Source organism: Neopelma chrysocephalum, unplaced genomic scaffold (assembly GCF_003984885.1).
Source record: "Neopelma chrysocephalum unplaced genomic scaffold, ASM398488v2 Primary Assembly neopelma1_43, whole genome shotgun sequence".
Lineage (NCBI taxonomy): Eukaryota > Metazoa > Chordata > Aves > Passeriformes > Pipridae > Neopelma > Neopelma chrysocephalum.
In genome coordinates, this window is record NW_020897702.1 from 7,815,404 (window position 1) to 7,843,164 (window position 27,761).

Genomic DNA, 27,761 nt, shown 5'->3' on the forward strand with positions numbered 1-27,761 from the left:
GCGTGTGTGTGGGATGGTTGGAGGGGAGTTGTATCCCATTACACCTGCAGCTCTCTTGAGCTGGTGATAACAACACTAATATAGATCTTCAACTTGGTATCTTTTAGGTATTGCAGGCTCGTTTGTCTCTCTCAGTTAGACATATTTAGAAAAACAGTCTTAACAACTTTCAAAAAGCCTGGTGGTGCCTCAGAATGCAAAACCACCATTGACTTTGGAGCTTTGACAGTAGATGTCTCATGTCTCTGGTCATAAAAATTAGTTTTTCGCTGTCTGGTACCAATTTCTACCCCTAGCTTTTGTTCTACTTTCCTGATGGCTTTTCAAGAACCCCTTTACTTCTGGGAATAAGGAAAGAGCTCCAGACAGTGAGTGAAGATGTCTTCAGCTGCCCTGACCTCATAGGCTAGAAGACCATACCAGTTTGGAAGCTGTGTTCGTGTTTCTACCTCTGTAGAAACAAAACTGCTGGAAGGCAGAGTGTGCAAACATTGCAGTAACATGGTTTCTTCTGGATTGAGCCTTGGACAGACAAACATGGGTCTGTTTACTTTCAGCTGGGTAAATATAACCTTAGGCTTGGCTTTACCTTACTTATCTTAAACGCTGGCCTGAGGCACCAGAAGTTGTGTTTTGGCTTCTGAGGGAACAGGTTTTAAGCATGTGACCTGACTTGCTGTCTCTGTAGATGTTTTGAGAAAACTCTTCCCCATTTTAGGGTTTGAAACGATCTGATCTCAAGAACTTGCTGTAAAGCATTTTATCAAGTCAGTGTTTGAGTTGAGCTGAAGGATGATGTTTAGCTAAAGAGCTTGCCAGTGTCACTGCAGTGGTGCTGCTGCTGAATGGACTTATGTCCTTCCAAACTTTGTAACATTCATTCCCCGTCTATTCTCTGCATGTAACAGCTGGTGTTGTCTGCCATTACAGTCTTGAATATGGTTTTGGTCCCCATTTCAGGAGGTTGTCATTGCCAAAACTGTCATCCTGCCTAACAATTAATCTTGCTCTTCAGGTTCTCTTCCAGTGCTCCCTGGTCTCTTTTCTGGGGCTATGTTGTGTTTCCATTGCCCTTCTTAGATCACTTTCCCTGTTTTTCAGGGTGGATGGGATCAAGGTAAAAGAAAACAGAGGCGATCTAGTTCTTCGAGATGGGGGGAGGAGATGTCAGTCAACAAAGAGCAGTAAGATCTCAAAGAGGTTGAGGGAGCAAAAAGGATCTTCATCTGTAGCAGCTTGATGAACTTGTCTGTCTGTCTTTTAAAAGTTTTGTAGGACATGAGAACATCATGGAAAAAGGTGAAACTCTTCATGCCATGATACTAACACGAGGTGAAGCAAAATGTCTTAATTTCTTGTATTTGTTTTAAACAAAACAAAAAAAAACAGCCAAAAAGCCACCCACTTCACCCCCAAACCCTCCCAAATCTGTGAGTTTGATTTTAGAAAATGTAGTTCTGAAAACTAGTACTTCCTCAAATTCTGTGTTGTGTTTTCTGGTAAAGGTTGAACAGACACTTGTAATTCAGTCATTTATTCTGAACTGTATAAAATGGCAGTAACTTGATATTTTTATTGCTCATGTTCTTTAACAGAGAATGTTTCTGAACTGCAGGAAAGTACAAAATGTTTCCATCCAAATGCCGGATTTCACCTCACCTAAATGTTGTTTACTTGTGCAGTATCATATGGTAGACAGTCTTTCATGTCACTCAAGAGGTAGTGATTTAAGAAGCATCAGATTTCACACTGGTATGAGCTCATATATTCAAGACAAATAAGAATTTATCACTTCAGATCTAAAGTGATTTATAGCCCTAATTTTTTCTTTTAATTAGATTAGCCTGAAATTGCTGGTGCTTTAACTAATGCCTTTAGAAATGCTCCATAATAAGCTTACTCATCTACTGTCCTTTTAGTTGCTGGGTATGAATTCTGTTAAAGCTTTCCTGAATATGAACTTAACTCTGTTCTAAAAGCCTGGCACTCGTAGATTTGCTGTAAGACATTTTTATAAATATATTTTGAATGGAAATTTAAACAAGTTTAAATGCTATAAATAAGAGTTAAACTTGAATGGGGTCTGTGTGTCCCTGCCAGCTCCCAGTGCTCTGTTCCTCAGCAGAACAGTGTATGAGAAAACCCTTTATCAGAAGATTCATCTTTACCTTTGCTGCCATACTGGCTACTGAGTTATGCAAAATCAGGCTGGAAGGGACTGTAGAGGTTACTTAGGCCAACTCCGGGCCAAAGTCAGGCAGGATCAGTCATACCTAGACAACTGTGTGTCAAAAATGTGTTAACCTGTTCTTAAAATCCTCTTGTGGTGTGATTCCTTCTCCTCCCATGTTAAGCATTTTACTTCAGTGCATACATAACCCATAGAAGATCTGTAACTGAAGCCCCAGGATGTGAAGCCCGCATACCTTTATTTTATTAATATTTTTTATAATTGTGTCACATGGTGGTAATGTGACCCTGTCATTCCTAATAAACAGCCAGTCTGCTTTTCAGTTAAAGGCACTGCTCTCCTTATCATACTTTCTTACCTTTGGCTTACAGGACAGAAGGGATTAGTAAAATAGTTCAGTTTCAGAGTAAAATTCTTGGTTGCCAAGGCTGTGTGGCTTGTTTTGGGCTAACCAGAGTTGGTTTACATCTAAGGAGTCTTTTATTGCCTAAGATATTTTTGTTAATGATCTGGTATTTGGACATGTGCTTGAAACCATCTTGGAGGAAGTTGTGTACCCACTTAAGTGTAATGAGTATCTCTAAAGGGGAAAGGGGCAGACAGCCTGATGAGCTTCTGTTCTCTTGTGTGCATTCCACTGGATTTGGTTTCTGCATCACCTCCAAGGGTTTCAGAGTTTTTGTGGTGGTTCATTTTGGTTTGTTTTTTTTTCTCCTTCTCCCTCATTTTAACTGATCAAAATGCTGACACTGCAGTGAAAGGTGTGCAGTAGCCTGGGGACTTCCTTCAATAACAGCTGTGTGTATGTGTCTCATCCCAAACCCATGCAGTGGTGAACAAGGGTGTGTGTGTCTCCTGGCCAGCTGCTGTCCCTGCTTTTAACCTGAGATGAGGGTAACAACACTTTATAAAAGGAGACTAAAGTAAATATGTTTTCCCAGCACCGTCTTTGCAGTTTGAAATAATGACTTTTTATTTGTCACCTTGTCTTAATTAATGTTTTGGTATTCTGTTAGATCCACATACTATCCATCTTTAAAGTGCTTCAGTTTAAAACTATTCTTGGGGGGAGCATGACGGAAAATTCCAAAATACTTTAAGTCAAATATTGGCATTTGAAATGTGTAATGATTTACCAAACCTATTCAATGTATGAAAAAATTAGATATTTGAGCTAAGTTGTAATGCTTAACAATAATATCAGAAGAAAAATTGATATTCTGATTTAATAATTTATTCTGATATTAAAAATATGGTTTTATGTGTCTGCTTGTTTCAGTAGCTGAACTCCAAAACTCTGCAGTCAAAATGTCACATTTTTTGATTGCAGGTGGTGTAGTTCCCCAGGTTTGTGTGTGTGACTTGTTTGCTGAGTAGAGTTCACTTCAGTGTCTGACATGGAAAACAAAAGAAAAAGCTCCAGTTTCCTTAATAGAGGGTGCATGGAATGAAAATACACACCTAAACTCTGAAGGAGCAGACATGTCAGTACAAAAGCCTAAATAGAAATAATAATAATAATAATTAGGACTTAAATAGTAGTGAGCACTTTAAACACTATTCAGCTTAAAATATTGACTTTGATGCGAATTGAATAAAATGGTGGTAATGACAGAAACACAGCAGTCTGTATGCAAGAGGGAGCAAATAAATGCAATCTTGTAACCTCAACTTTGCCAGTGATATTGGGGGAAACAGAACTGGTTGTAAAATTGCAGGGTTTAGTTTGCAGAGAGCTTGTTGTAGCATATGTACTTCTTCCAACTAGGCTTTTACAAGAATATTATTATTATTATTATTTAGATATGTTAAAATTCTATGGAATAGTTGTATTTGACTGTACTGTTGCTATCTATAGATAGTCATAGTGATTTGAAATCTGTATTTCATTTATTTAAATTTGCAGGTCTCCTCTTGAGGTATTTTTAATGTCTATCTTAAATTCAGGTTATCTCTATAAACAGGTCCCATTATTATGTTAATGAGGTTTTTTTTAGAAATACAAATTCTGAAGTGACTTGTTCAATTGAAAATAAAACAATTATGCCTGTCTTTTCTGAAGTTCTTTTTCTAGTGGATTATAACTATAGAAGATAATGGAAGTATTTGTAGAAATGTATTTGGCACCAGAACTTTCAGAAAAGCTGCTTTTCTGAGATGCAGAACTCTTTGTCTCTTAATCCTGTGAAGATCTTTATATTCCTACAAAAAGCTGGATATTATGTGGTTCCTGTTGCAGGAGTGCTGACAGTCTGTGTTGAGCTTGTGAGATAATTTGGTGCTTTGAAAACTGCTGCTACATCCTCATTCTATGAGAAGAGAGAATTGCTGTCACTTGACCCTGGGAACTGATCTACAGAAGTGCCTCGAAATTGTCAGCTAAATCACAGCACTGAAAAGCTGAGGCTGCTTAAAATGCTGTAAGTTTATATGTGTATAAATAGACAAACAGAGCCAGGGCTTCTGGCACATTTGGAGATCCTCACTTAACTGCAGAAGGTGAAGAGCATCCTATTGCAATCAGACTGGTTATGGCTTTTAAGCAGTTTACCTACTACTTGAAACCCTATTGAATTTATTGGGAAGAGGGAAGTCGCAAAACTCTTGAAAATAATTTTCTACCTCAGTTATGGTTAGGGGAAGGCTACAGAATGCTCTTGCATGGCAGTGAAGTGCAGCTTTTGGGGCTTAGGTGGTACAAGGCAAAGATAGGAGGGGAGCAGCTGCCTAGGGTGTTTGTTCTGTGCTGTGAGCTAGCATGGACAGAGCTCTGCCCTGATTAGATTGAGGGAGTCTCTTGAGCACTTATGGGTCAGGATTAACAGGACCACCACCAAGATATTGTGGTAGATGTCTGCTACGGACCACTTGATCGGGAAGAAAAGGCCTCCTTCAGACAACTAGAAGAAGTCTCACATTCACAGACCCATGTTTTCATGGTGGGGCATCAACCACATCAATATCTCTTGGTGCGACAGCACAGGAGAGCACAAAGAATTTGGGAGGATTCTGGAATGTGTTCATGTGACTTCCCAACACAGGTGATTGAGGAACAGAAGAGAGGATATGTTGTCCTGGATGTCATACTTATAAACAATGAAGAGCTGGTTGGAGATGTGAAGGTCAGGGAGAAGTCTTGCCTATAGTGACCGTGAGATGATGAAGTTGAGGATCCTGAGAGAAGAAGCAAGACAAAAACTGAGATCACAGCTCTTGACTTCAGGGGAGACAACTTTGGCCTATTCAGGCCAAGATCTGCTTGGAAGAATCCCATGGTATGGGATACAGTCCTGAAATCAAGAGGAGTCTAGGAGAGCTCAAGATAGATCAATCTTCACTTGTGGGAATTTATATTATCGTAAATCTTCATATTAAGATTGCCAGGGAAGAAGTGCTTTCTTGATTATATTTTGAATTTGCAGCAGCCAGAATCTAGTAAGGAGGTAGGAACTCATCACTGTGCAACTGTGGCTCAGACTTCTTTATTCAGCAATTCCTTATGCAGGTGACTACCATCAGACTCCATACTCGCTATTGGGAGGGCCACAAGTGCTCCCTGTGACAGCATCTCCAGATGATCTAACAGAAAGTGACTTGCTTGTTGCTGAATGGTTGCTAATGTTTGACCTTCTGCATGCTAGTTTAAATATTTGACTTTCATCTTATATTGCCATGTTTGTGTAGACAATACCACTTATTTTAGGACCATATCACTGTATTGCAGTGCTTTGCTTCTTTTGCCATGCTTTGCTTCTTTTGCCTCCCAGTACTAATAAATCGCTTGGCAGCGATTCTTATTGCTAGTGTAAGGAAAAGGTATTTTGCAAGATAGTATTTTGGGGAGTGTTTTCCCAGAAAGTACAGGTGAGTTGCTACCTTGGCACATTTGAGAATGGATGGGAAGAACCTGAGTAGATGCCAGCATTTAAATATAGATAAATGAAGTTGTGCACCTAGATGAGCGTGGGTGCATGTGGAGCACAGATGGTGGATACCATGGTGAGAAAGGCTTATACAGAAACACAGAGACACTGGATTTAAAGAGAGAAAACTCCCTAGCTTTCCATGTACAGGCATTCCAGGGGTTGTGTCATATGAGTGCAACTTTTTAATTAGGGGCAACTAGACCTCAATCACCTTTGTCAGGGTATTATTGTTAGCTAGGGGAGGGAGTCTAATATGTATTGATCTTTGTGTAGCTCTTTAAGAGTTCATATGCTGGTCAAGTAGCTGCTATGTGTTCTCTAAACATGTATTTGAATAGTGTAATGCCTGTTACCTTTAACCTTTAAGCCTTTAATTCAGTACAACTCTTCCAGGAAGTGGGTTTTAAAAATTAGCAACTGTCCTGTTTTGATTAGGCTGTTAAGAGATGTCTAATAAAGTTTAAATTGGAAGTCAGATTAGTAGCAACCTTGTTTAAGTGATTGGGCCTTGGAATAAAGGTTCACTGCAAACAAGTATGATCTTCCCTAAGAAAAGGGCACAGAAATATACAGTGTCACTTAAAATGTGTAGAGGTGCATGTAACCTTTTTGCACTGATTGTTTGAGAGAGACTGTGGCAGCTTTAAAACCGTATCTTACCTGCTCTCTGTTTGATCTTTTCTTTCTCAGGGTAAACAGAGTAGCTTCAGACCTCTCCAGGCTCCATAACTGACATCAAGTGAGGTTCCTATTTAATGGATTGTTTCGAGTTTAAATTTCCCCCTGTTCTTTAGGGAATTGGTGTCTCTGAGAAAATAATTGCATGCTTGAGAACAGAAACTTTATTGCAGTGGTCCAACAACCTGAAAACAATTGTGACACTATACAGGAAACTTCAAGCAAATGGCCCATTCAGAAACCTTACGTAACCATGGCAGGTTTGAGTTTCCAGCAGATTTGAGTTTGCCTTTTTGATTATCATCTGATGTGAGAGCAGGCTTAGAGTTTCAAGTTCACAAACCTATTCAGAGCAGCTCTTTTATTAGCTTTGAACAGTATCTGCAGAGTTCTCGTCATCTTTGGCTTTGCTAAAAGAAACTATTTAAACCTAACCAACAAGCAGCGATTCTGGAACTATGAGCAGAGTATCATTTTGTTTTGATAAGGCCATCTAATACTTTGGGCTCTATCTGAAGTTCTTAAATGACCCTGTTTATCTCTTCTGCATCATGGAACCTTTAGTACTGTTCCATGAAACATATTTTTTAAGACTTCAAATTACTTTTAACCCATTCACTCAATTAAAAACTCTGGCCTCTGGGCATTCCTGCCACTGAGGCTGTGAAGCTGAAGATATTAAATGTAAATTTCGGATTATGTCAAATGTGTGGCCTTTTTCCCTACCCCCCATGTGCATTTCAGCATAACAGGAAAGATAGAATGAAGTAGTGACAGGTGGAAGAAGGTTAGAGCTGGAAAAGAGACGGTATTTTCTGTGTTTTAAGGGGAAAGCTGAGGTTTTGCAACTTTGGGATCCATTTTGGATTTTTTTAAACCCTTCCAAACCCCCCAGAAAACAAGCTGTCTTTGTTCTTCTGTTTTCCTCTTGCAGACAGAAGTATTTTCTGTTGATTGTGGGATCCACTGTCATTACTCTCCCATGTCCTTGCTGCTCTCAGATTAGTGGACTTCTGCATTCTCTCCTTCAGGCAGCTCCTGGAAATAATTTTGGAAATCTAGTTACTGTAGATTGTGGCTCTTGACTCATACATGTGAAATTTCACACAATACTGTAGAGCTGAACATGCTTGATAGCTTTGGGAGAAGTTTTGATAGCATGCATTCTACTTCCGAAATCTTTCTCACATTAAAACACTTAAGTATCTCCATTCATGTCAACTCTGAGAATTGTTTCAGTGCAGGTTGCAGAGCTGTACCTTGGCATCTCCTGCCATAGTTCTGTAGATTGTAAGTTTGTCTTCTTTTGAGATACACCTCTTTATTTCTATCTTGTCTGAGAGAGAACACTGACTACTATCATGTGAGATTCTCTTTAAAAATAAAAAGGGGCCTGGTCTTCTGTACTGTGTTATCTCTGTATGTGAGTAAATGTCTACACTTTAGATAAAGCAGAATCATTTGTTTTGTGTTATATTTCCTGTGGTGTGTGGTGGTCCATCTTCAGCTGTAGAGAAACTCTTGGGCTTTCCCTTTCTTTATCAGTGGGAAGGTATTTTTGTGTTATGGCTTACTGGTATACCTAGTTTGATTAAAATAGATGGTTTGTGCTGAGTTCCTAGGTGTCAAGGTGGGATCAGTAACATCTGGATTATATGGATACATACTATTGAACTAGATGATTTCTAATACTCATTTTTACTTTCATTCCAGGAATGCACTCCAGAGAACCTGGAACTGAAAAAGAAGATTTTTGGTCAGTTGGATCTTATTGTGGGCGACAATGTTATCTTGAGCAGCTCGACCTCTTGTCTCTTACCCAGCAAATTGTTCGCTGGCCTTAAACATGTTAAGCAGTGTATTGTATCACATCCTGTAAGTACGATGGCATGTTTTTTGTTTTTGTATAAACTGCATCCCAAACTCCTTCCTGCAGACTGAAAGATACAGAAGGGTATTTGAAGTGTTTGTGTGCAATTGTTAGTGCGCAGGGACCCAACTTTTCAAAAAAGTTGTAGTTTGTTCATTCTGTGAGCAGCAGCATCTACTAAATTGAGAGAATATGTGCACGTTTCCTACTGTTGGCTCAATATGTCCTGTGTAAGCTGTTGCGCTCATAGTGTTATGTGTTTCTCAAACTACTGGCTTTCAAAATGTTGGAATTCTGTGTTTTGAATACAAATCTCTAACATTACCTACTTTCTTCTTGTGCCGTGGTTAGTCTTTTGTAGTATCGTTTTTCAGCTGCTTTTGAGTAACAGTAAGAATCCAAACACTGAGCTGCATGTGCTTGTCAGGTGATGTTGATGAAAGATGGAAATGTTTGACTCTGGTTTCTTCAGATTTCTGGTGCAGAAGCAGAATACCTGAAAGAGGAATGAAGGAATGATGAAATGGAACAAATTGGACTTGGAGCTGAATTTGCATGCTTCACAACCAACTGGGACAGGGCAGTGATGCAGAAATGGCATGACTAGAGGTTGCAGCAGAACCTCGCAATTGCGAAGGGTACTTGTGAACCTCTGTTGAGGTCTATGTAAAACTTGCAGACAGCAGCTTATCACGTCTCTTCTCAGCAGGGAAGAGCATTTTATCTTGATCACTGGAATTCTTACTGCTTTTGTTTTCTGCTACTCAATAAGCTAATGAATTTGTAAGCCCAATGTTAATCTGGTGTTTGACCGATCAATTAAGAGGCCTGTGGTCATGAAGGTGTACAGTATCTGGAGAAAGGTACTACTCTAGTTTCTGCAATTTGGTAACTGCATGATGTCTCTCCAGGGCATCCCTGAGTGTATAAAATAAATGTCAGTTCCCTGGGCATGCTCAAGAATGCAAAAATACAGCACTACTTTACTGTAGTGTCTATACAGCTACCTGTAGCCTAATGCTGTAGTGTCAAAGCATTTGATCAGTCCCTTTCTGACACCCCTCCACCACCATCCTTGTACCTTGGGGTGACTGGATGGATAGCAAAGGGAACAAAAGGATTGGTTTGTTTCTATATAAATAGGTTTTGATCCCTTTTAATTAAAAAACAAAGTGAAACTTCAAAGTATGTATCTGTGCCTAGATTTAGCCTTTCTCCAGTTTGAAATTCAGTAGTTCCTTATGTCATATTTCCAGGGCTATAACTTTCTGTAGTGCAAGAGAAGAAATAGCGTTTCTACTATATTTCTGTATTAAGTAACTATACAATTTTTTTTTTAACCAGTTCCTGCCCGCCTGACTGTTCGTCAGTCTTTGATTTTACTGTACTCTGTCTTACTGTTTTCCCAAGTTGGTCTGTACCGGTTGACTTTGTTTAGTTTGAACTGCAATCTTTATAGGAGCTGCTCCTGAAACCAAGTTTTATCAGATCTGGAAAGGTAGCTAGTCTCTGCATAAGCATTTCCTAGGTTGCTGTTGTAAGGATATATGTATTTTTTCAAAGCAAATGCTCTAGAGTGCCTTAAAATATCTTAATTGTTCTGAAATGGCTTTGCAGTCCAACTGAGACTATTTTCTTAGTAATCTCAGCTGTACTGAGTGTCCTGGAGAACCTGTAAGCCAGTGTACTCTTCTAGAGGCCTTTCTGCGTCTGTTAAATCAGGAAATATGCTTGCTTTGTAGTAGTTGATGGCTTTTGGTGGGGTTTTTTTGTTTGGTTTTGGGTGGTTTTGCCATTACTAAGATCTCAAACACAATACTAGGACTTGGTGGCTGCAGGAAGCAAGCAGCTCTGGAAGACACTGAAAACAAGTGTAGAATTTGAAAATTACTTAAAAGCTAAAGTTGTAGAGCCTCTGACACAGGTGAGCATGTTGAGATGAAATAAAATGAAGTGCCCTAAGCACAGAAGCAGCTCATCCTTTTGCTTAACATGGTTCAGTAATTTTAAAAAAAAGAAATTAAATCCCATAGCACAGCTGTATGATAGAAATGCACACAATTCTTACAATACAATACAAAACAGGTACAGCTGTTCTCTGAGAGGAGTTTCAGGCAGTGTATCAGTAGAGGTCTGTTGCAGAGTTGTTGTCTCACGTACTATATATGCCTGCTAGGTCACATGATAGAAATATGGAGCTAGAGGAGACTATGCCATTGAGTCAAGTCCCCTGTTGTACAGGAAACCCTTTAATCAAATCATCCTGAAAATGTATTAAACTCTATCTGTTAGTTTTTCTTTTAACTCTGCTAGTCCTGTTAGAAGTTGTTTATGTCTTCTAATTTTTGTTCCAATCTAATTAACAGTCCATTAAAATTAATTTTTATGTATGTTGGTAGCTTTTGTGTAGCTTAATTCTTTTTGGTATTTTCTTTGTCATATCCTTTCTTAGCTTTCATTTTCATAGACTAAGGTAACCTTCTGCTTCCTGAAATGCTTCTTATTTTTAGAAATCTTCCCCTATTCCTTATTTCATGTATGTTCTACCACTTTTAGTTTTTACCAACATCTGTTATCTCACTCCTGAAAAATTGTCTTCCTGAGTCTCCTCAGTGTGCTCATGAACACACCCATATACTCCCCATGCCAAATTCATGAAATGGAATATTTCAATAAGATCATTGTCAACGCTAGTCTTGGAAGAAATTTTTAATAGCTCCAGTCTCCCTCAATAATTAACTTGTCCTCTTTCTGGTTGGAACTTGTTATATACTTGTGGGTTAGAAAAGCCTTCAGAGAATGTCCTGGTGCTTGTAGTGTTTTGAGTCTTGCTCAGTTGCCTGACACCACACCTGTGATGATATCCATCGTGCTGTTCTTGGCGTCAGTGGTGGCACTGCCAGACTGATGTGAGAGAGGCTATGTGAGACACGAGGCACTTTAAAGGGAATGAAGTGTGTTACATCAGTAGTTAGAGCAGATGTAACATACATCAGATTATGCATTGGTCAGACCCTACAGTAAAGGGAACCATATTAACACTGAGAAGAATCACAGAACCACAGAATATTCTGAGTTGGAAGGGATCCACAAGGATCATTCAAGTCCAGCTCTTAGCCCTGCAGAGGACCATCCTCAAGAGTCACACCACGTGCCTGAGAGCACTGTTGAAATGCTTCTTGAACTCTGTCAGACTTGGTGCTGTGACCACTTCCCTGGGGAGCCTGTTCCAGTGCGCAACCACCCTCTGGGTGAAGAACCTTTTTCTAATATCCAACCTAAACCTCCCCAACACAACTTCAGGCCATTCCCTTGGGTCCTGTCACTGGTCACCTGAAAGAACATGCAGAGAGGAAAGACTGTTTGCATGTTGCTGGGACTAAATCCTGTACTTGCATTTACATGAGCACAGTAAAGAGTAGTTGACAATAAGGGAGCATGATGACAGAATCAGTGCTTAATTACCATCCTTTAAATGTTAATGTTATTCCTAGTAGTCATTTATGATATGCTAGCTTCTTCTATTGCCTGGAAACTAGATGGAAAGCTGAGTTTAACACCTTAGGAGTAGGGCTGAAGGACTGCTACTTTGGAAAGAGCATGCAAGGCAGTGTTTGTCTCTATAACACTGTGACCTGAAGAGCTTTTAGCTGTTTCCAGAATCTTCTTAACGATTTTTTGGTTTTTACTTCAAAAATACATTAAACAAAGCTCTTGATTTGATGAGAAATTACATTTGGGAAGAGTCAGGGAGAGGTAATTTTTATTTTTTTTTTAAGTACAGTGTTTGAAGGTAACCTGTTCAGCAACATTTTCAAAGTATGTTTTATGTGGCATCTGTTACTGTGTTTAGCATATATTTACAGGCTTGGGCCAGTAGCAGCTTATCTATTAAGTGTTGCATCTTACAGGTGGTGTTTAGCAATATTTTTATTATAAAGTTCCTGAATATCTAAAAGGAAATGCCTTAATTTGGAAAGACAGGTGGTGACCATATAACTTAAAACAACAAGCATCCTGAATATTGAGAAAGCATCAGTTACTCAAGTCAATATAAGGTCTTGTAGTACTGTTTGAGTGCTGTCATTTTTAGTGTAGCTCCATGAACTTTGCTGGGATTAAACAGAGTTCAAGTTAGTGCAAGATTAATTACTTTTTTTTAATTTGAATTAATGCATCAGCTTTTATTGGATTGGTGAAGTCTTTCAGGATCAGAATATCAGGCTTACTGTGTTCACTGGAAAATATCCAAGCTAGTAGCAGTTCTAAAGATGCTTTATATTACCTTGTTTCATTAATGGTTGACATTCTTCTTTTGTGTTTCTTCTTGAGGTAAATCCACCTTACTTTGTGCCATTGGTTGAAATTGTTCCTCATCCAGAAACAGATCCTTCTACTACAGAAAGAACGTATGCCCTAATGAAGAAGATTGGTCAATCTCCTGTCAAACTAAACAGAGAAATTGAGGGCTTTGTTCTGAATCGACTACAATATGCAGTGATAAGTGAAGCCTGGAGACTTGTGGGCGTATGTATATATTTTTTTTGGTGTCTACACACACACTTGGTCAGTTTTGTAGATGTGACAAGTATTTTTAAACTTCCTATAAATCTGTGTCATCTTTGTTAAACTGTCCCTAATAAACATGAAATATATATTTAACATGTAGATTAAAATCAGTAAGAAGTGATGTCAGTTATAAATAGCAAAAACTGGCAAAAACAAAGTGATGTGTGATCATAACAACTATTCTTTATCCTGCTTTCTTTTCAGAATATTGTTATTTTCAGAACAATAAAAAGAAAAATCTTAAAAGCATAGAAATCAAAATACTGATTTTTCTTTTTTGTAGGCTGTCTCATAATTTCCTTTTATTTTTTTTAATGTTGCTGGCCTGCTGGACATTGGTTATTAAAATAATATTTGAAATGGTTTTCCCTTTGGCCTTTCAGGAATTGCACTCATAGGTTCAACTGTTACTTGATACTTGTAGGTAAAGACAGATTTCTGCTCCTCCTGCCCATTCAGACTTCTAGCTGAGAATCATTTGTTTGTGTCCCTTCAGCTTTTCTCACAGTTACCTGTTCTGTGCTGAAAAGTCTGATCTTTCATCAGCAGGAGCTGAGTTATGAGTCTGTTGCTATTCTCTTGAGATGAGTTTCAACTGAGCTTGAATAGGGCTTACTTTTTTGTGGTAGAGAGTGTTTTGACTTTTCAAGATGTTTAAAACAACCATGCACACAAATATAGGTAAAGATCTTTAAGGTAATATTACAATAAATAAAGCTACTCTTTTTCCAAAGTATCTCAACATAGTTGCTGAACTGATTTTGCTTCCCTGTAGCTGGCTTTCACTAGCAACATAATACAACAATGTAAAGGAGGTGGTGAATAATAATAAGGAAAACAATATTGTTAGGAAGGAACTGATCTTCTGCAGATATTTATTTAAATTTTAAAAATTGCTTTTGTTATTAAACATTTAATAAACAGTCTCAAGTTTATGAAAAGAAAAACCCCTTCAGAAAGCTGTAGTTGTGTTGAAAGACGTAGGATAGAAAGGGTAGTAACACAGGATCACAGAATACTTGGGGTTGGAAGGGTCCTCTGGAGATCATCCAGTCCCACCCCCTTACTAAACAGGTTGCACAGGATCACGGCTAGGTGGTTTTGAATGAGGAGAGTACTCCACAGCCTGTTCCAGTGCTCCATCACCTTCAAAGTAAAGAATTTTTTCCTTCCTATTCAGATGGAACTTTCTGAATTTGTAGTTTGTGCCTGTTGCCCCTTGTCCTGTGTGCTGGGCACCACTGAAAAGAGTCTGGTCCTATCTAAATTAACCTCTAAATTATTTTTGAAACCATGGAAATACTGATGAAAAGAAATATTTTGAGAATAAAAATGTAAAACAACTACAACAAATTGTGGACAAGGAAGGTAAATTCATGAGAAGAAAGGTAGCTGAACTGCAGCATTCCCTCCTTGAAAAGGAGAGATCTGACGTAGAATAAGTCATTCTAAGAACAAGGTTTTTGGAGGAAGAAAGAGTAAATGAGTAATGACAGACCATGAAAGAGAAATGGAACTTCTCTGAGGATCATAAAACTGAAATATGAAGTTGATGAAATACTAATTTAAGTGCTGTTTTACACACTGTCTAGCAAAATACTGCAGAAATGGAAGTTAGCACACCATAGGTCTTTTAAAAAAATCAAAGAGTCTTTGAGAAATTGTGGACCAGTAAGTCTGATAACGTGTAGACACATTGATACAATACCCTTGGTCAGCACAGGTATTCAGGGCAATAATGCCTCAAAAATCTGGTAGGATTCTTTCACATCTCTGAGGGCAAACTCAATTGTAGAGGCTGCTGCCATAGTAACCTAAGATGCTAAATTTGAATGGGATCATTTAGGCACATTCATGTTAGACTGTGCAGAAGCATCCTCCAATTGTCAGAGTCTCAAAGATTGGACTGCTGGGAGCTGAGGCAGTACATATAATTGAAAGTATCAATCTGTGTTTGATCTTCAGCTGTGGAAAGAATGCAAGAACACTTCATGGGTTACTATTGAAAGGAGGTATTGAATTGAGGTGAACCTTTAGTATGAACCTGTATGGATGCTTTTGTGTGGGTGGTGGTGATGTGAGTAGTGATAACATAGGGCTTGAAGCACTGACAGATAATTAAAGTTGCTTTTGTTGTGCCTCATCGAAGTTTTCAAGTTGTTCTGTTCTTGTATAAACTTACTGCGTTTCAGGCAAATGTACGTTTAAACTGTAACAACTTTGGTGGCTGTATTTCCATTCCAGAAGCCTGAACAAATAGCAGCTGTCAAAGCTGTATAGTTTCAGCTGTGTGACTTCAGGCTGCACAGTGCCTTTGATGGAAGGAGAATCACTGCAGATAGGTGAGAGCTGCAGGCCTGGGGCAGTTTGTGTTTCTACTGTTGTGCTGCCAACATAGTAATTTTTATTTCAAGTCATGTTGTTTTGGTGTTTTCCACTTTCCAAATGGAGAGGAGTACTTTTGCTTCTAACTGTTAAGTCACTTTTCAGATCTTATTGTTGAAAACATCAGCCTCCCCAACTCTCAGTCTTTGAGAGATTCCTAAAAATCAAGTTTTACTCACATTGATTATGTCTGAAACAAATGTTTTCCTTACTCTACGTAGCACCTGGGGGTGGAAGATAATCTGCAAATGATAGCAGGAGGAACATACTAATAATGCATTCTTGACCAAAATAACCACGCTATTAATCCTGTGAATGCAGGACTGAACTAGATATGGGAGTGGGAATTGTGGAGTTAAGACGGTAAAAAATTAAGAGGCCTGAAAGTTGAGATTCGAATTGTAGGAAGGTAGGAGAATGAAAACTGATTTGGAGATGTACAATTGGGTGCTGAGAACTTTGGTCATGTGGACAATTAGGGTTAAAGGATGCAGAAGTTTGACTTTACAAGAACTTAGAAGCAAAGACCATAAATTCATTTATGGGTTTAAAAGATGTAATTCAAGCAAGTGCTTCCCTTTGAGGCAAGAGTGCTACAAAGAGATGTTTCATTTTGGATGTGAGTTACTCTTTTTGTGACAAGATGTCTTTTTGACTGTTGTTTTGACTTGCACATCATGAGCACATGGGCAATGCAAGTGTTTGTGGCAGGAACTTTTTGCATCAGTTATCTTTGTCTCCTCATGCTCCACACTTATTCCATGAAAAAGCAGATACCAGGAGCACTCCAGACTATCTCTTTAAGGATTGAGAACTTTCCATAGGATCTCATAGCCTGTGTGAGACTGAGGTTCTTGTAGATTTCTTGTTTATGTTTTTAGTCTTTAGGTCTTTGGTAGAAGTGTTGCAAAGATGATGATTATGAGAGTAAAAGATGTACTGTGAGGTCGAAGATCCTTATTCCTCTCAACCTTAAATTTTGATATTACTAGTTTGGAACCCTTAGAATACCCTGTAGCCACTAACGAAAAATATCTCAAACTGCTTTCTCTGTTAGTCTCTGTTACCATTTATTTACTTTCTCACATCTCCATTGACAGTGATCACAGGTCTATCTGATTGTGTTCATAATTCCTTGGAGCAGAGACTTACTGCTTTTATTTGCCTGGGAAGCACCCTGTGCACTGTGGACAGTATTACTTTTGTACTTTTGCCAGTACCAATACATTCTATAGTAGTTTGGGATTACGTTACAAAAGCTTGTTAGTTAAATAGCTTGACTTTGTCTTGTTCTGAAGGTACAGTTTTGATAGACACAACCCAGAAAATAACAACCAAATGGTTTCACCAACACTTCAGTTCAGAAGTCGCAAGCCTTACTCTGAATATCTAGAACTGTCCTTTCACTGTGGATTATTGAGTGGAATCTTAACTTTTTGAAGTATTTTTTTAAATATCACCTGGAATTTGCAAGGAGGTCATAAAATACAGACGCAGAGATAGCAAAGGGAAGATGGCAGTTTTTTAGCCTTGATATAATTTAGGAGTTTCATCTGCTTTTAAGAATGCATTAAAACTGCTTTGCAGGATGGATTGTGTAAATGTCTAAAGAGTCTCTGCTTCCCTCTGTATAAGTTTTTAATACTGTCTTAAATGTGTTTTTTTTCTTCCCAAGTGGGTTTTCTTTTTGTTGTAGTCATTGTAAAATACGAGAAGAATGGGCAGCCTGTCATTTTTGTTAATCTTGTGGAAAATAAAGTCAGGGTTTGGCTGTGTGTCCATTTTAATTTGTTTTCACAGCAGTCAGAGGCATTGTCTTAAATCCTTAATTTATGTACCCTTCCCTTCTCAGGTGATTAGTTTAGCAGTCCTTAAATGCTGGCAAGACTTATTAAATTCCAAATTCCTTACTATTAATTATATTTCAGCATTATACAGAGGACCTTTCCAGAAGATCAAAGATAACATACAGGGTTAAACTTCTAGTTACAGTGCCCCATAAAAGGGGGAACATCATAAAAGGAAGTTGAAAGGGACAGGGATAAAAAGATGTTGATATTAAGTGTTTCTTACAGTGTGAGGTGAGTGAAGGTGCCATGGAAGAAGGAAGATAAAAGCCAGCAAAGTAGGTGTGAAGTGTGTAGGACAACAAGTTTCTCAAACATTATGAAATGCACAGAGATGAAGCTGGTAGGAGAAAAGTTATCTGCTCAAAATGACAGGACTGGAAAAAGATCTCATCAGGGTGTAGATGGAAGGGACTTGATTGAAGTGATAGTGAAGAGAAGGGTGTAAGAAGTGCTTCTGAGAGAGAATGCATATATCAGTGGCAATCAGAAAAAGGAGAATACTGGATTTGGGAGATACAGAGAATGAAGTAGCAGATTTGGAGACAGAAAGTATGTGGTCCAGGAGGCAGTGGAGTCCAGAATAACTCTATAAACAGACTGGAGTGAGTAGAAGAACATGATGAATTGGTAGAATGAAAAAAAGTGAGATTGGAGGGTTTTGGCCACGCTACATCTAATATAATTACAAACCAAGTCAGTGACAGAAGTTGCGATGTGGGTGTGAGTCACAGATGTAAAGACTGTTGATTAAAACCAAACAGGTTGGGTCAGAGCATAAAGGTGGATACTAGAGAACCACCGCAGGTTTTTGAAAAGGTGAAAAGGGTCCCTGCATAGAGAGAAGCACTAATAGAATACCAAAGGCTCATTAGGACAGTACTGTGGCATCACTGGAGATTAAAATCTCCAGGAAAATGAATTTGTGATGTCATAAGAAGTGTGGAGGATTCTGAGCTGGTCTAGATTTTGAAGTTTGACTGGCCATTGGGACCATTGAGGATTCTGGTGGAATTTATTTTAAATTAAGAGCTTAATTCTGTAGCTTCAAGAGCTTCTAGTGAACTCTTAATACACTTCCTCTTCCCTCTGACAAGTGCTGGAGGCGAAGGTTTACAAGAAGGATGAAAACTCCCCTTGGGAAGATTATTTCACACCTAGACTTAATGAAACTGGGTTGGAACTCTTTCTTGTTTGGTGCTTAGCATAAACACCAATCCTTGTGGAAGACATTTTGCTAACCTTGCACCCACCCTGCTGAGTCATTCCACCAGCTTATGATGTCCTTAACATAAGTGGGTGTAGGGTTATTCCTTAGGGGAGGATGGTCTAACTTGTTTATCATTTATGTGTTTTTAATTTCTGAAGAGAAAAAGCAAAAACTTTTTCTTTAAGAGAGTCTATGTGACAAGAAGCTGAGCTTGTTTGTATAAAATACTCTATCTCTCAGCTGAAGGGATCTGTCATGTTTTCTTTCCAGTAGCAACAATTCTTGCCTTTTAGCACCTGTAAACGTCAATTGCAGCTATAGTCAAAAGACCAAGAGCAAAGCACTCGTGTCATGACTCAGAGGGCACCTGGTCTTCAAATGTCAGTATCAAAGCTGAGGACTATGGTATCAAAATAAATAAATAAGTTTTTAATTTGAAAAGTAATTTGCAATTATTCTGAAGTGCTTCAAGAGCCTGTTAACTCTTTTAATGCTATGTTTACAGTTTTTAACTGCTGCTGTGGTTCAAATGCTTGTCTGGAATTTGTCGTTAATCTTTTGTCCACAAATACATGTCAACCGGGGTGGGGGTGGGGAGAAACAAACACTCATCAAGCACAGCTTTACCAGCACAACTCATTGTTTGAATGAAGCACTCCCAACAGAAGAGCATTTTTGTTGACTTTGCTGATGTTGTTCAGAGAAGTTGTGTTGCCACGTCAGGAGAAAAAGCTTTCACAGAACCTATGGTGCCTGTGTTAGTTACACTGATGCTGGTCTGTAATCTGAATTCTGTCTGAGGTTTTCATTTAGTCCTGTCTTTATGCAGACCTTTCTGTCTGCCTCTAGATGAGTTACTTTACCATGCCTATGCTTTACCTTTAAGTTGAAGAAAATTATGCTTTCTTATCCATGCCATTTACTGTCTAATTAAATTGTTACCAGAACCATGTGTTCCATATATAGTGCATAGGTCTTAATAATTCTGTTAATGTTTCCTTTTCAAGGTAGAGTTATAAAGTCATCTGCAACAGGGATTCAGACAGGCTTGTTTTTGATAGGAGCAATTGACAAGTTGAGACTTGAGATCATCTTATAAATGTCTCTATTTAAGCCTGAGATGACAAAACGATGTCTGTGGCCAGCTGTAGAAGTTATGTTGGGTTTTGGCTTATAACTTCCTTTTAAAGCAGCAGTAGATGATGTAGATGATGAACACAGGAAGACACTGTGGGGTGAGAATAAGTCACTTAAGATGGGGTGTCTACAATGTAGACTTTGACATCTAAGATCCTTACTCATCTTTCAATCAGTGAGGAGAATTAGGCCCTTTTAGGACACAACTCATCTATTCTAGGAGCCTGCTTTAGGATGCTGATTTCCTTTTTCTCCCTAGTGATTACAAAGAGAGTCTAGATGTCTAGCTCAGATGTCAGCGTCTACTACAGGTTGTTGTCCTGTGTGCCTGTAACTCTAGCTGATGCCTGTGTGTTATAAAGGGGTATTGAGGCAGGGCCCTGCAAGAGGGAAATTTAACAGAAAAAGACGTGTCTTTGGCCAAGCAAATGTGTATATGTACTTGTATTCTGCAGCTCGAAGGGGCTTCTTAGGAAAGAGGCACTCAGTGAGGACAGCACCTCAGAGTAGGGTGAGAAGACAAATTAGAAGCAGTTCAGAACCTCTTCCGCCTTCCTAAACCTGAAGGAAATGTTTTCATGTCTCTGTGAATAAAGAGGACAAATTCTTGAAACTAAGCTTTGTCTGATAGAATTGATTAGAACAAGTTTTAGTTAATTCATATCTTTCTAGTAGTTGAAAACAACCTCACGTAATAAATAGTATTCTTCTCGAATAAATCTGTTAAGGTAATGAACTGTAACTCATTTTTTTACAACCTTTCCTGTGCTTGCCCTGACCTGATGGAGGTGTTGGCTTTCTTGTAAGTGCTACTATGTGGGTGGAATAGCAGTGCTCAGCTTTTAACACCAAAATACTTCATTTTGCATACTCTGTATCCTGCCAGCTCTGAAATGAACTTGAGAACCCTGGGCAGGTTGAGGCTGGGTAGTTTGAATGTTCAATGAGTTTTTTGGGAGGGAGTGGCAACTTCATTGCCTGCGTGTTTGGTCCCAGCTTTTTTTGCAGGTGGCCTCAGGAGTAGTACCCACTGCTGCACTGCCATTCTGCTAACTGTGACTCTGCCCAAAAAATTCAAACCCAAGAGAATATGAGGGAAGGTGTAACATTCAGCCAAAACTCCCGTATTTGAAAGAGTTACTATAGTACTTAGATTTGATATAAACTCTTCTGGTCATGTGCTGTTAAGAGTGTCATGCTTGCTTGCTTCTCTGATTTTCAGTTTCTGGGGAAAAAAAAGGATATTGGTTAACATACACAGCTCTAGTTTAGTTTTAGTACATGAATTATTGAAAGTAATAAGTATCAGGCAAACTACTGTGTACAAATAGTACATACTGTATGTAAAAGTAAATTTATAAATTAAAGAAATACTGTGAAAATGTATCAAAGTGTAGTTGGACTATGAAGTACAGCAATCTTAGAGATATGAATGAGTGCTTATACTGAACCATAGGAAGGCTTGCATAATAGATGGGCATTTCTGGCAAGCAGTTTTGTTTCTCTTTGCAAGCTAACTGCTATTTCTGACCTTAGTTTTTATTACTTCTTTAATTTTTTAATTATATACAAAACCTGTGAAATTTTATATTAAAAGCAAGCATTCACCACCCTTCCTTCCTGTTCTACTTTTGCTGCTTAGGAAGGAGTAATATCTCCTACTGATCTAGACCTTGTGATGTCTGATGGATTGGGAATGCGATATGCATTTATTGGACCTCTGGAAACCATGCATCTTAATGCAGAAGGTAGGTAGTTTAAAATGTTATGAATATGAAGGGAAGGCTTACATTGCACAAGACTCTGGAAATGTTGTGTAATAAAACCATGTTAGGATTGCTGCAACTATGACTTGTACCTTTCTTTATTGTAATGGTAAGAAAAGGAAAACTTACCTAAAACTTGAGGTTGATGGAAGGAAATGGATATTGACTATTCTATTTTAAATGATCAGATGAAAGATGACAAATCATTAAAACACTAGCTGTGTAATTAATTTTTTCCAAGATTCATCCCAATGCTTTGACAGCATTGCTGTAACCGTAGTTCAGGGCTGTCTGAGTGTCAGGAAAAGAAAGTATTGAAAAAGTTCAGCTGATAATCCAGTGTCAACAGAAAATCACTTTCCATAGATGAGTGCCACCCTCCCCGAATTTGTAGCAAATACAAAGGCTTGGTGTAAATATCACTGGAGCTGGTATGCTTTAAGCTGGCTTAGATCCTGAGTGAAGTAAAATTACTTTAGTCACATAATACTGTGCATACGAAGTTGACTTGAAAAAGCGGTCAAGTGATGGTTCAATATCTGTCTTGCATAATTAAGACAGATTTTTAGATGTTTTTGGAATAGTATATGTGAATCCTAGCTAAACAAAAAGTGAATTTCATAAAATGAAAGAAAAATTGTGGATCAGTGTTACAAAGACTGAGCAAAGACTTTAGCAAAACACAAAAACTTCAAGAAATGAAGGTCAACTAAAAACTAACTTATATTATGGGCTGTGCCTTTATTCTCCTTTTGTATGGTCCCTAACATGGGAGGTCCCAGCAACAGTAAAATAAACAAAAGTAGAATACAATAGTAAAATAAAAATAAGAAACCGAGATCATAAAATACCAGTGCACAATTAAAGTGTTATTTTACTTCTACTTCTTGGTTGGTTACTTAGCAGAAGCTTATGTCTCTTAAGGCTGACTAAGCAATTTGCCATGAATGTGGAATTGTGGATGCTCTACCAGGGTCTTTCAGCTTGTTGGTTTGGTTGTATATCAGTAAATTAAATGTCACAGAGTGTTTGCTTTTGTGTATTGTTAGGTAAACAACATTCATCCTCTAAACAGAGGCACCTTTCTAAAAGTTTCCCTCTTCTGATCTATTAATATCTAGCAGTTTCCATTCTCTCTAGTGATTTTAGACTTACTCAGTATAACCATATACATTCTTTATATAAAACAGATGCATGTAGCACTAGCCTTCAGCACAGCAAACTACCTGGAGTCTTGCAGGCCAGGGTTGTCCAGTCCAGCCCCTACCATTCCACTAAGCTCTCATGCCATCCTCTGCAGGAATCATTCATGCACAGGGTCTTCTGTCAGAGTAACTTGTTGAACTGCCTCTACTAAAACATAAAACTGAAACAGAATGTTTATTTATACCATAAAATGGCAATCCATTTTAGAGATCAAATCATGCTTGTGAATCTTTTTTTTTAATCCATGTTTTAGACTCCTGAATTCTAAAACAATGTTTACTTGAGATAAATGGAATCATGTAAGTCATCTGGGTTGGTTTTGAGGCTCTTCCTGGAGTGCTCTTTGGCATTTAGTGTTCCATCATGATCCAGTTTAGCTTCCTTCTTCCTATCAGGAAGTAGTCATTGTTACCAAAACATTTCTGAAATTTCCCGTCTCAAACCAATTTTAGGTAACACATGAAACTGGTAGGTTGTTTATTAATGGCAGAAATTATCCAGCTTCTAGATTTAATGATTCCTTCTATTAATATGTTAGGAAGAAAACTTGGGAAATACAATCCAAGTGACTGATAAACTGAAAGAGTAGTCTGGTGATAGGCTTGCAAAATAAAAAACCAAAATACACCTGTAGAGTTATTTTAACATTAAATAATATTCTCAATTAAAAATAACCCTAAAATAACATATTTAGTACACTTGTGTACTGGACCACTTCCACCATTGTTCAATAACTTGGATCATGAGAAGTATTGCTTCACTCCTGCCCTTGCAGATTCATTGTCTCTGAGTCTAGAGCTGCTCCTCTTTGTGTGCTCACAGACTGACTCAGGCTCTTGCCCTCATCAGTTCAAATCAAAATTGCTGATGTCAGGACATGTGATGTTCATAGTTCCATTCCAGTGCTAACTTCTCTTCAGTTGTCCACTATTGCTTTACATAATATGGAATAGTATGGACCTCCTCTTGATTGCCAAGGGTTTTCTTGACTAACCTGATCTTCTATGGCAAGATGACCCGCTTAGTGCATGAGGCTATGGATGTTTTTTGCCTGGACTTTTAGTAAAGCCTTTGACACTGTTTCCCACAGCATTCTTCTGGAGAGACTGGCTGCTCATGGCTTGAACAGGTATATTGTTCACTGGGTAAAAAACTGTCTGAATGGCCAGAGAGTGGTGGTGAAATGGAGTTACATCCAGCTGGGGCCCAGTAAATAGTGGTGCTTCACAGGGCTCAGTATTTGGGACAGTCCTATTTAACATCTTCATCAATGATCTGGACAAGGGGGATCGAGTGCACCCTCAGTCAGTTGGCAGACGACGCCAAATTGGGTTGGAGTGTTGATTTTGTGGAGGACAGGAAGGGTCTGCAGAGGGATCTGGACAGGCTGGATCCATGGGCCAAGGCCAACTGTATGAGGCTCAACAAGGCCAAGTGCTGGGTCCCACATTTGGGTCACAACAACCCCATGCAGTGCTACAGGCTAGGGGAAGAGTGGGTGGAAAGATGCCCAGTGGAAAAGAATCTGGGGGTCTTGGTTGACAGTGGATGACCATGAGCCAGCAGTATGCCCAGGTGGCCAAGAAGACCAATGGCATCCTGGCCTGTATCAGCAATAGTGTGGCCAGCAGGACCAGGGCAGTGATTGACCCCCTGTGCTCAGTACTGGTGAGGACACACTTTGAATCCTGTGTTCAGTTTTAGGCTCCTCACTACAAGAAAGACATCGAGGTGCTGGAGTGTGTCCAGAGAAGGGCAATGCAGCTGGGGAAGGGTCTGGAGCACAAATCTTATGAGGAACAGCTGGGGGTGTTTAGCCTGGAGAAAAGGAGGCTCAGGATAGATGAGCCTCTGTAACTACTTATCGCTCTCTGCAACTACCTGAAAGGAGGTTGTAGCCATGTGGGATCTATCTCTTCTCCCAGGAAACAAGTTATAGGACAAGAGGGAATGGCCTCAAGTTGCACCTTGAGGTGGAACCCTCAAGGGAAGGTTTAGATTGGATACAAAGGAAAAAGACTTTGTGGAAAGGGTTGTCAAGCATTGGAACAGGGTGCCCAGGGAAGTAGTGGAGTCGCCATCCCTGGAGGTATTGAAAAGACATGTAGATGTGGCAGCTGGGGACATGGTTTAGTGGTGGACTGAGCAGTGCAGGGTTAATGGTTGGACTTGATGATCTTAGAGGTCTTTTCCAGTCTAAATGACTCTATGACAACCTGCTCTGAAGCACTGTACTAATACTGTCTATTTTTTATCAGTGGAGGGAAATGGAGGTAGGTATAAGAAACCCCCTCTATCCTTTTTATTAGCCTATCAGCTTCACAGCAGCTGCCTTTCTTTACAGCTATAAGATATTAGTTGCCCACAATCTTAAACTCTGTTAATCAGTGAGGAAGGATGGTAGGCATGAAGGAGGCATGTGAGAGAAAAATAGTGTTATTTGTAGGAGAGTCTGTCTTTTCTTTTTTTTTTTAGGGTGATATGACATTTTTGTTTGGTTTTGAATAAGGAATATTATTCCAATTATTTTTTCTGAAATTAGTGTTTCTTCTTTCCCTGTGGGATGCATACATCAAGATCTTCCCATGAACTTCCTATGTGCTAGTGTCTTGTTTCTGCTGTGTTAGTTCATAAATGATCCTATCAAACCTATTATCCAGGCCACTTTAGGTTACCAGTTAATCCATGCATGAGTATTAGGAATGTTGAATATATGGCAGTGAGCCAATAGCCTTGAACATGAAATAAAATGACAGCATCAAGTCATCAAAAGGAGCAGAAACACCACCAGCATATTGAGAACTGAATTGCAACAGACAGGAAGGAAACTGCTTTGGGGGGGGGAAGCACATCCAAGTGGCTCATATTGACTCAATTTAATTCCTGGATCCAGCTCACAGACCTGCAGAAACGTTTGTGCATTGCTGTTGAGGTGATAATATAGAAACAGTGAGAATAAAACTTTTTTGGGTGTTACTGCTGTCTTAAGGTAATCAAAAGTATTCATACAACTAGAATTTGAAGTGAATTCATATGGGAATTAATGTAGCATATGAAGCATCCTGTGAATTCACACCCTAACTAAGAGCATGCATCTGTGTTCAGACACACCTTTGCTGAAGGTAGGATTACATTTGGAAAGTTTCCCTTGGAGCTGTAATGTCTAGAAATGTAATTCCTCCATCAGTAAAACAGAGTTTGGGACTGTTGTTTCTCTGAACGTAACCTAACCATGTCAGATTACTCCATGATGTTCCCAAAATATGCCCCTTTTTTTCTACTGTCATCCATACTCATCTTTCAGTGCAGCTGCTTCTTAGATTTTATGTGCTAAAGTCAACCCCACCCCAGTCTTTTCAAGTTGTTGATGCTATTGCATCAGTGGCTTGACCATCTTACCAGCTCTTTTTGAGTCATTACAGTATCTTGTTATGCTGTTCATCAGGTTGAAAGTCATCAAGTTAATACTCAGTATCATGAAGCACCCTCTCTTTGGCATGTTCCCTGACTATACCAGTAACACTTGCTCCTGTCTCTTGCTCTCTTCCACAAATATCTCAGTGCCTTCCTTGTTTTGCCCCATGTGTAGTCTCCTTGTCAGACTGGTTTACCAAGTTTGCTTGCTTGCATCCCTCATACCTATTGTCTTATGAAGAGAAAGGAAGAAGCTGAGATACTTCAAGATGCTTACAAACTATAATGCATGAATATACTACATTTTATACTGTTGTATTTTCCCTTTCTTCCTACTACTCCCATCACCTTTCTCTTTATGAACTTCACTTGAGAAGAGGTCTTCTTAGGGCAGTGAAGCATTTTATGCATGTTTCTAAGCTAAATATTTGTTCTGAGTTATTTTTTCTTCATCAATGTCGTGTTCATCTTGATGATGCAACTAGAGGCATTTCAGCAAGAACCATGTTTGCACCACACCAATGCAATTCCTTCAGGTAAGGACCTGTAAACCTGAAGTGGGTTATTTGGACAAATTCTTGTGGGACAGTTTGTTAGCCATTTTGAAAACTGTCCGGACTCTTGCTGAAGCTGAATAAGTAGCAGCTTATTCCTTTTTTGGTGGTATAAAGAGCCTTGTGTGTCCTAGATACATATGGGCAGCTGAAGAGCCTTGAATCAATGCCCTTGTCTAGCCTGTGATAACATGTTCCTGTAACTATACTGTAGAAGTCAGAAATGCTGAGATGGGTTTTGAATTTTCAAGGAAGATAGAGTATTCCCCTTTTCTTCTCTATAATCCTGCATCCACTACTCCCTTAGAACTTTTTGCTACCTCAAGAAGAGGTTCTTTCACTCTCTGCCGTAGCTGTGACTAAGTGGTGGAAGGAAGATTCAAGGAATTCCTGCCTTCCCTGGAGGTATTTCTACCCTGTGTTCAGAGTTCCCAATTGCTGCAACATCTGCCTTCTCCCACAGCGTCTTTCCTCCAAAGCTGATGAAGCGAGTGTGTGCAGGGAATATGGAGGTTTAGACAGGGAGCCAACAAACCGCATAGACAAGAAGAAGCTATCATCCTCTTTCTCTGTCCCAGATGCATCTTGCATCATTCTTGTTCTCCAGTTAGAGATAGTGAGGCACAGTGTGGGCACAGCAACTGGATGCAAGGAGAGATGGTTGTTTTTAACAACCCCATTTGCCATCTTCTTCCTGTTTCTCCATCTCTAAGGTGCTCTCCTGTCTGTCTCACACTGTTTACTAATGCTAATTTCTTTAAGACTAAGCTGCTCCCTGGGTAGTATCAACAAGGATTAAAGTTAAAGGAATTCTGTCATATTTGTTTTCCTCCTTCTTGTCCCTATGCTCTAGTCAAGGGCTCTTCTCATCCACCTTTGCTATAGCCCTGACCTTTGAACCAAAGGACTCCCAAGACTAAAGACCTGGAGTCAAATATTTGCTAATTTTGAGTTTGCAGTTGAAAAGCAAAGTGATTTTTCCAGCAATATTCCCCATTGCTCAAGTGC

At 39.1% G+C, this 27,761-nt stretch overlaps 1 protein-coding gene across 1 annotated transcript in view; it reads left to right on the plus strand.

The window, feature by feature from the left end:
• The window catches only part of CRYL1 (crystallin lambda 1), a 48,702-nt gene that overhangs the window by 15,589 nt on the left and 5,352 nt on the right, over positions 1-27,761 (plus strand). The window contains exons 4-6 of the mRNA XM_027677203.1: positions 8,509-8,670; positions 12,998-13,192; positions 21,456-21,561. Of these exons, the coding sequence (XP_027533004.1) occupies positions 8,509-8,670; positions 12,998-13,192; positions 21,456-21,561 (463 nt within the window). The remainder of the gene's footprint in view (positions 1-8,508; positions 8,671-12,997; positions 13,193-21,455; positions 21,562-27,761) is intronic.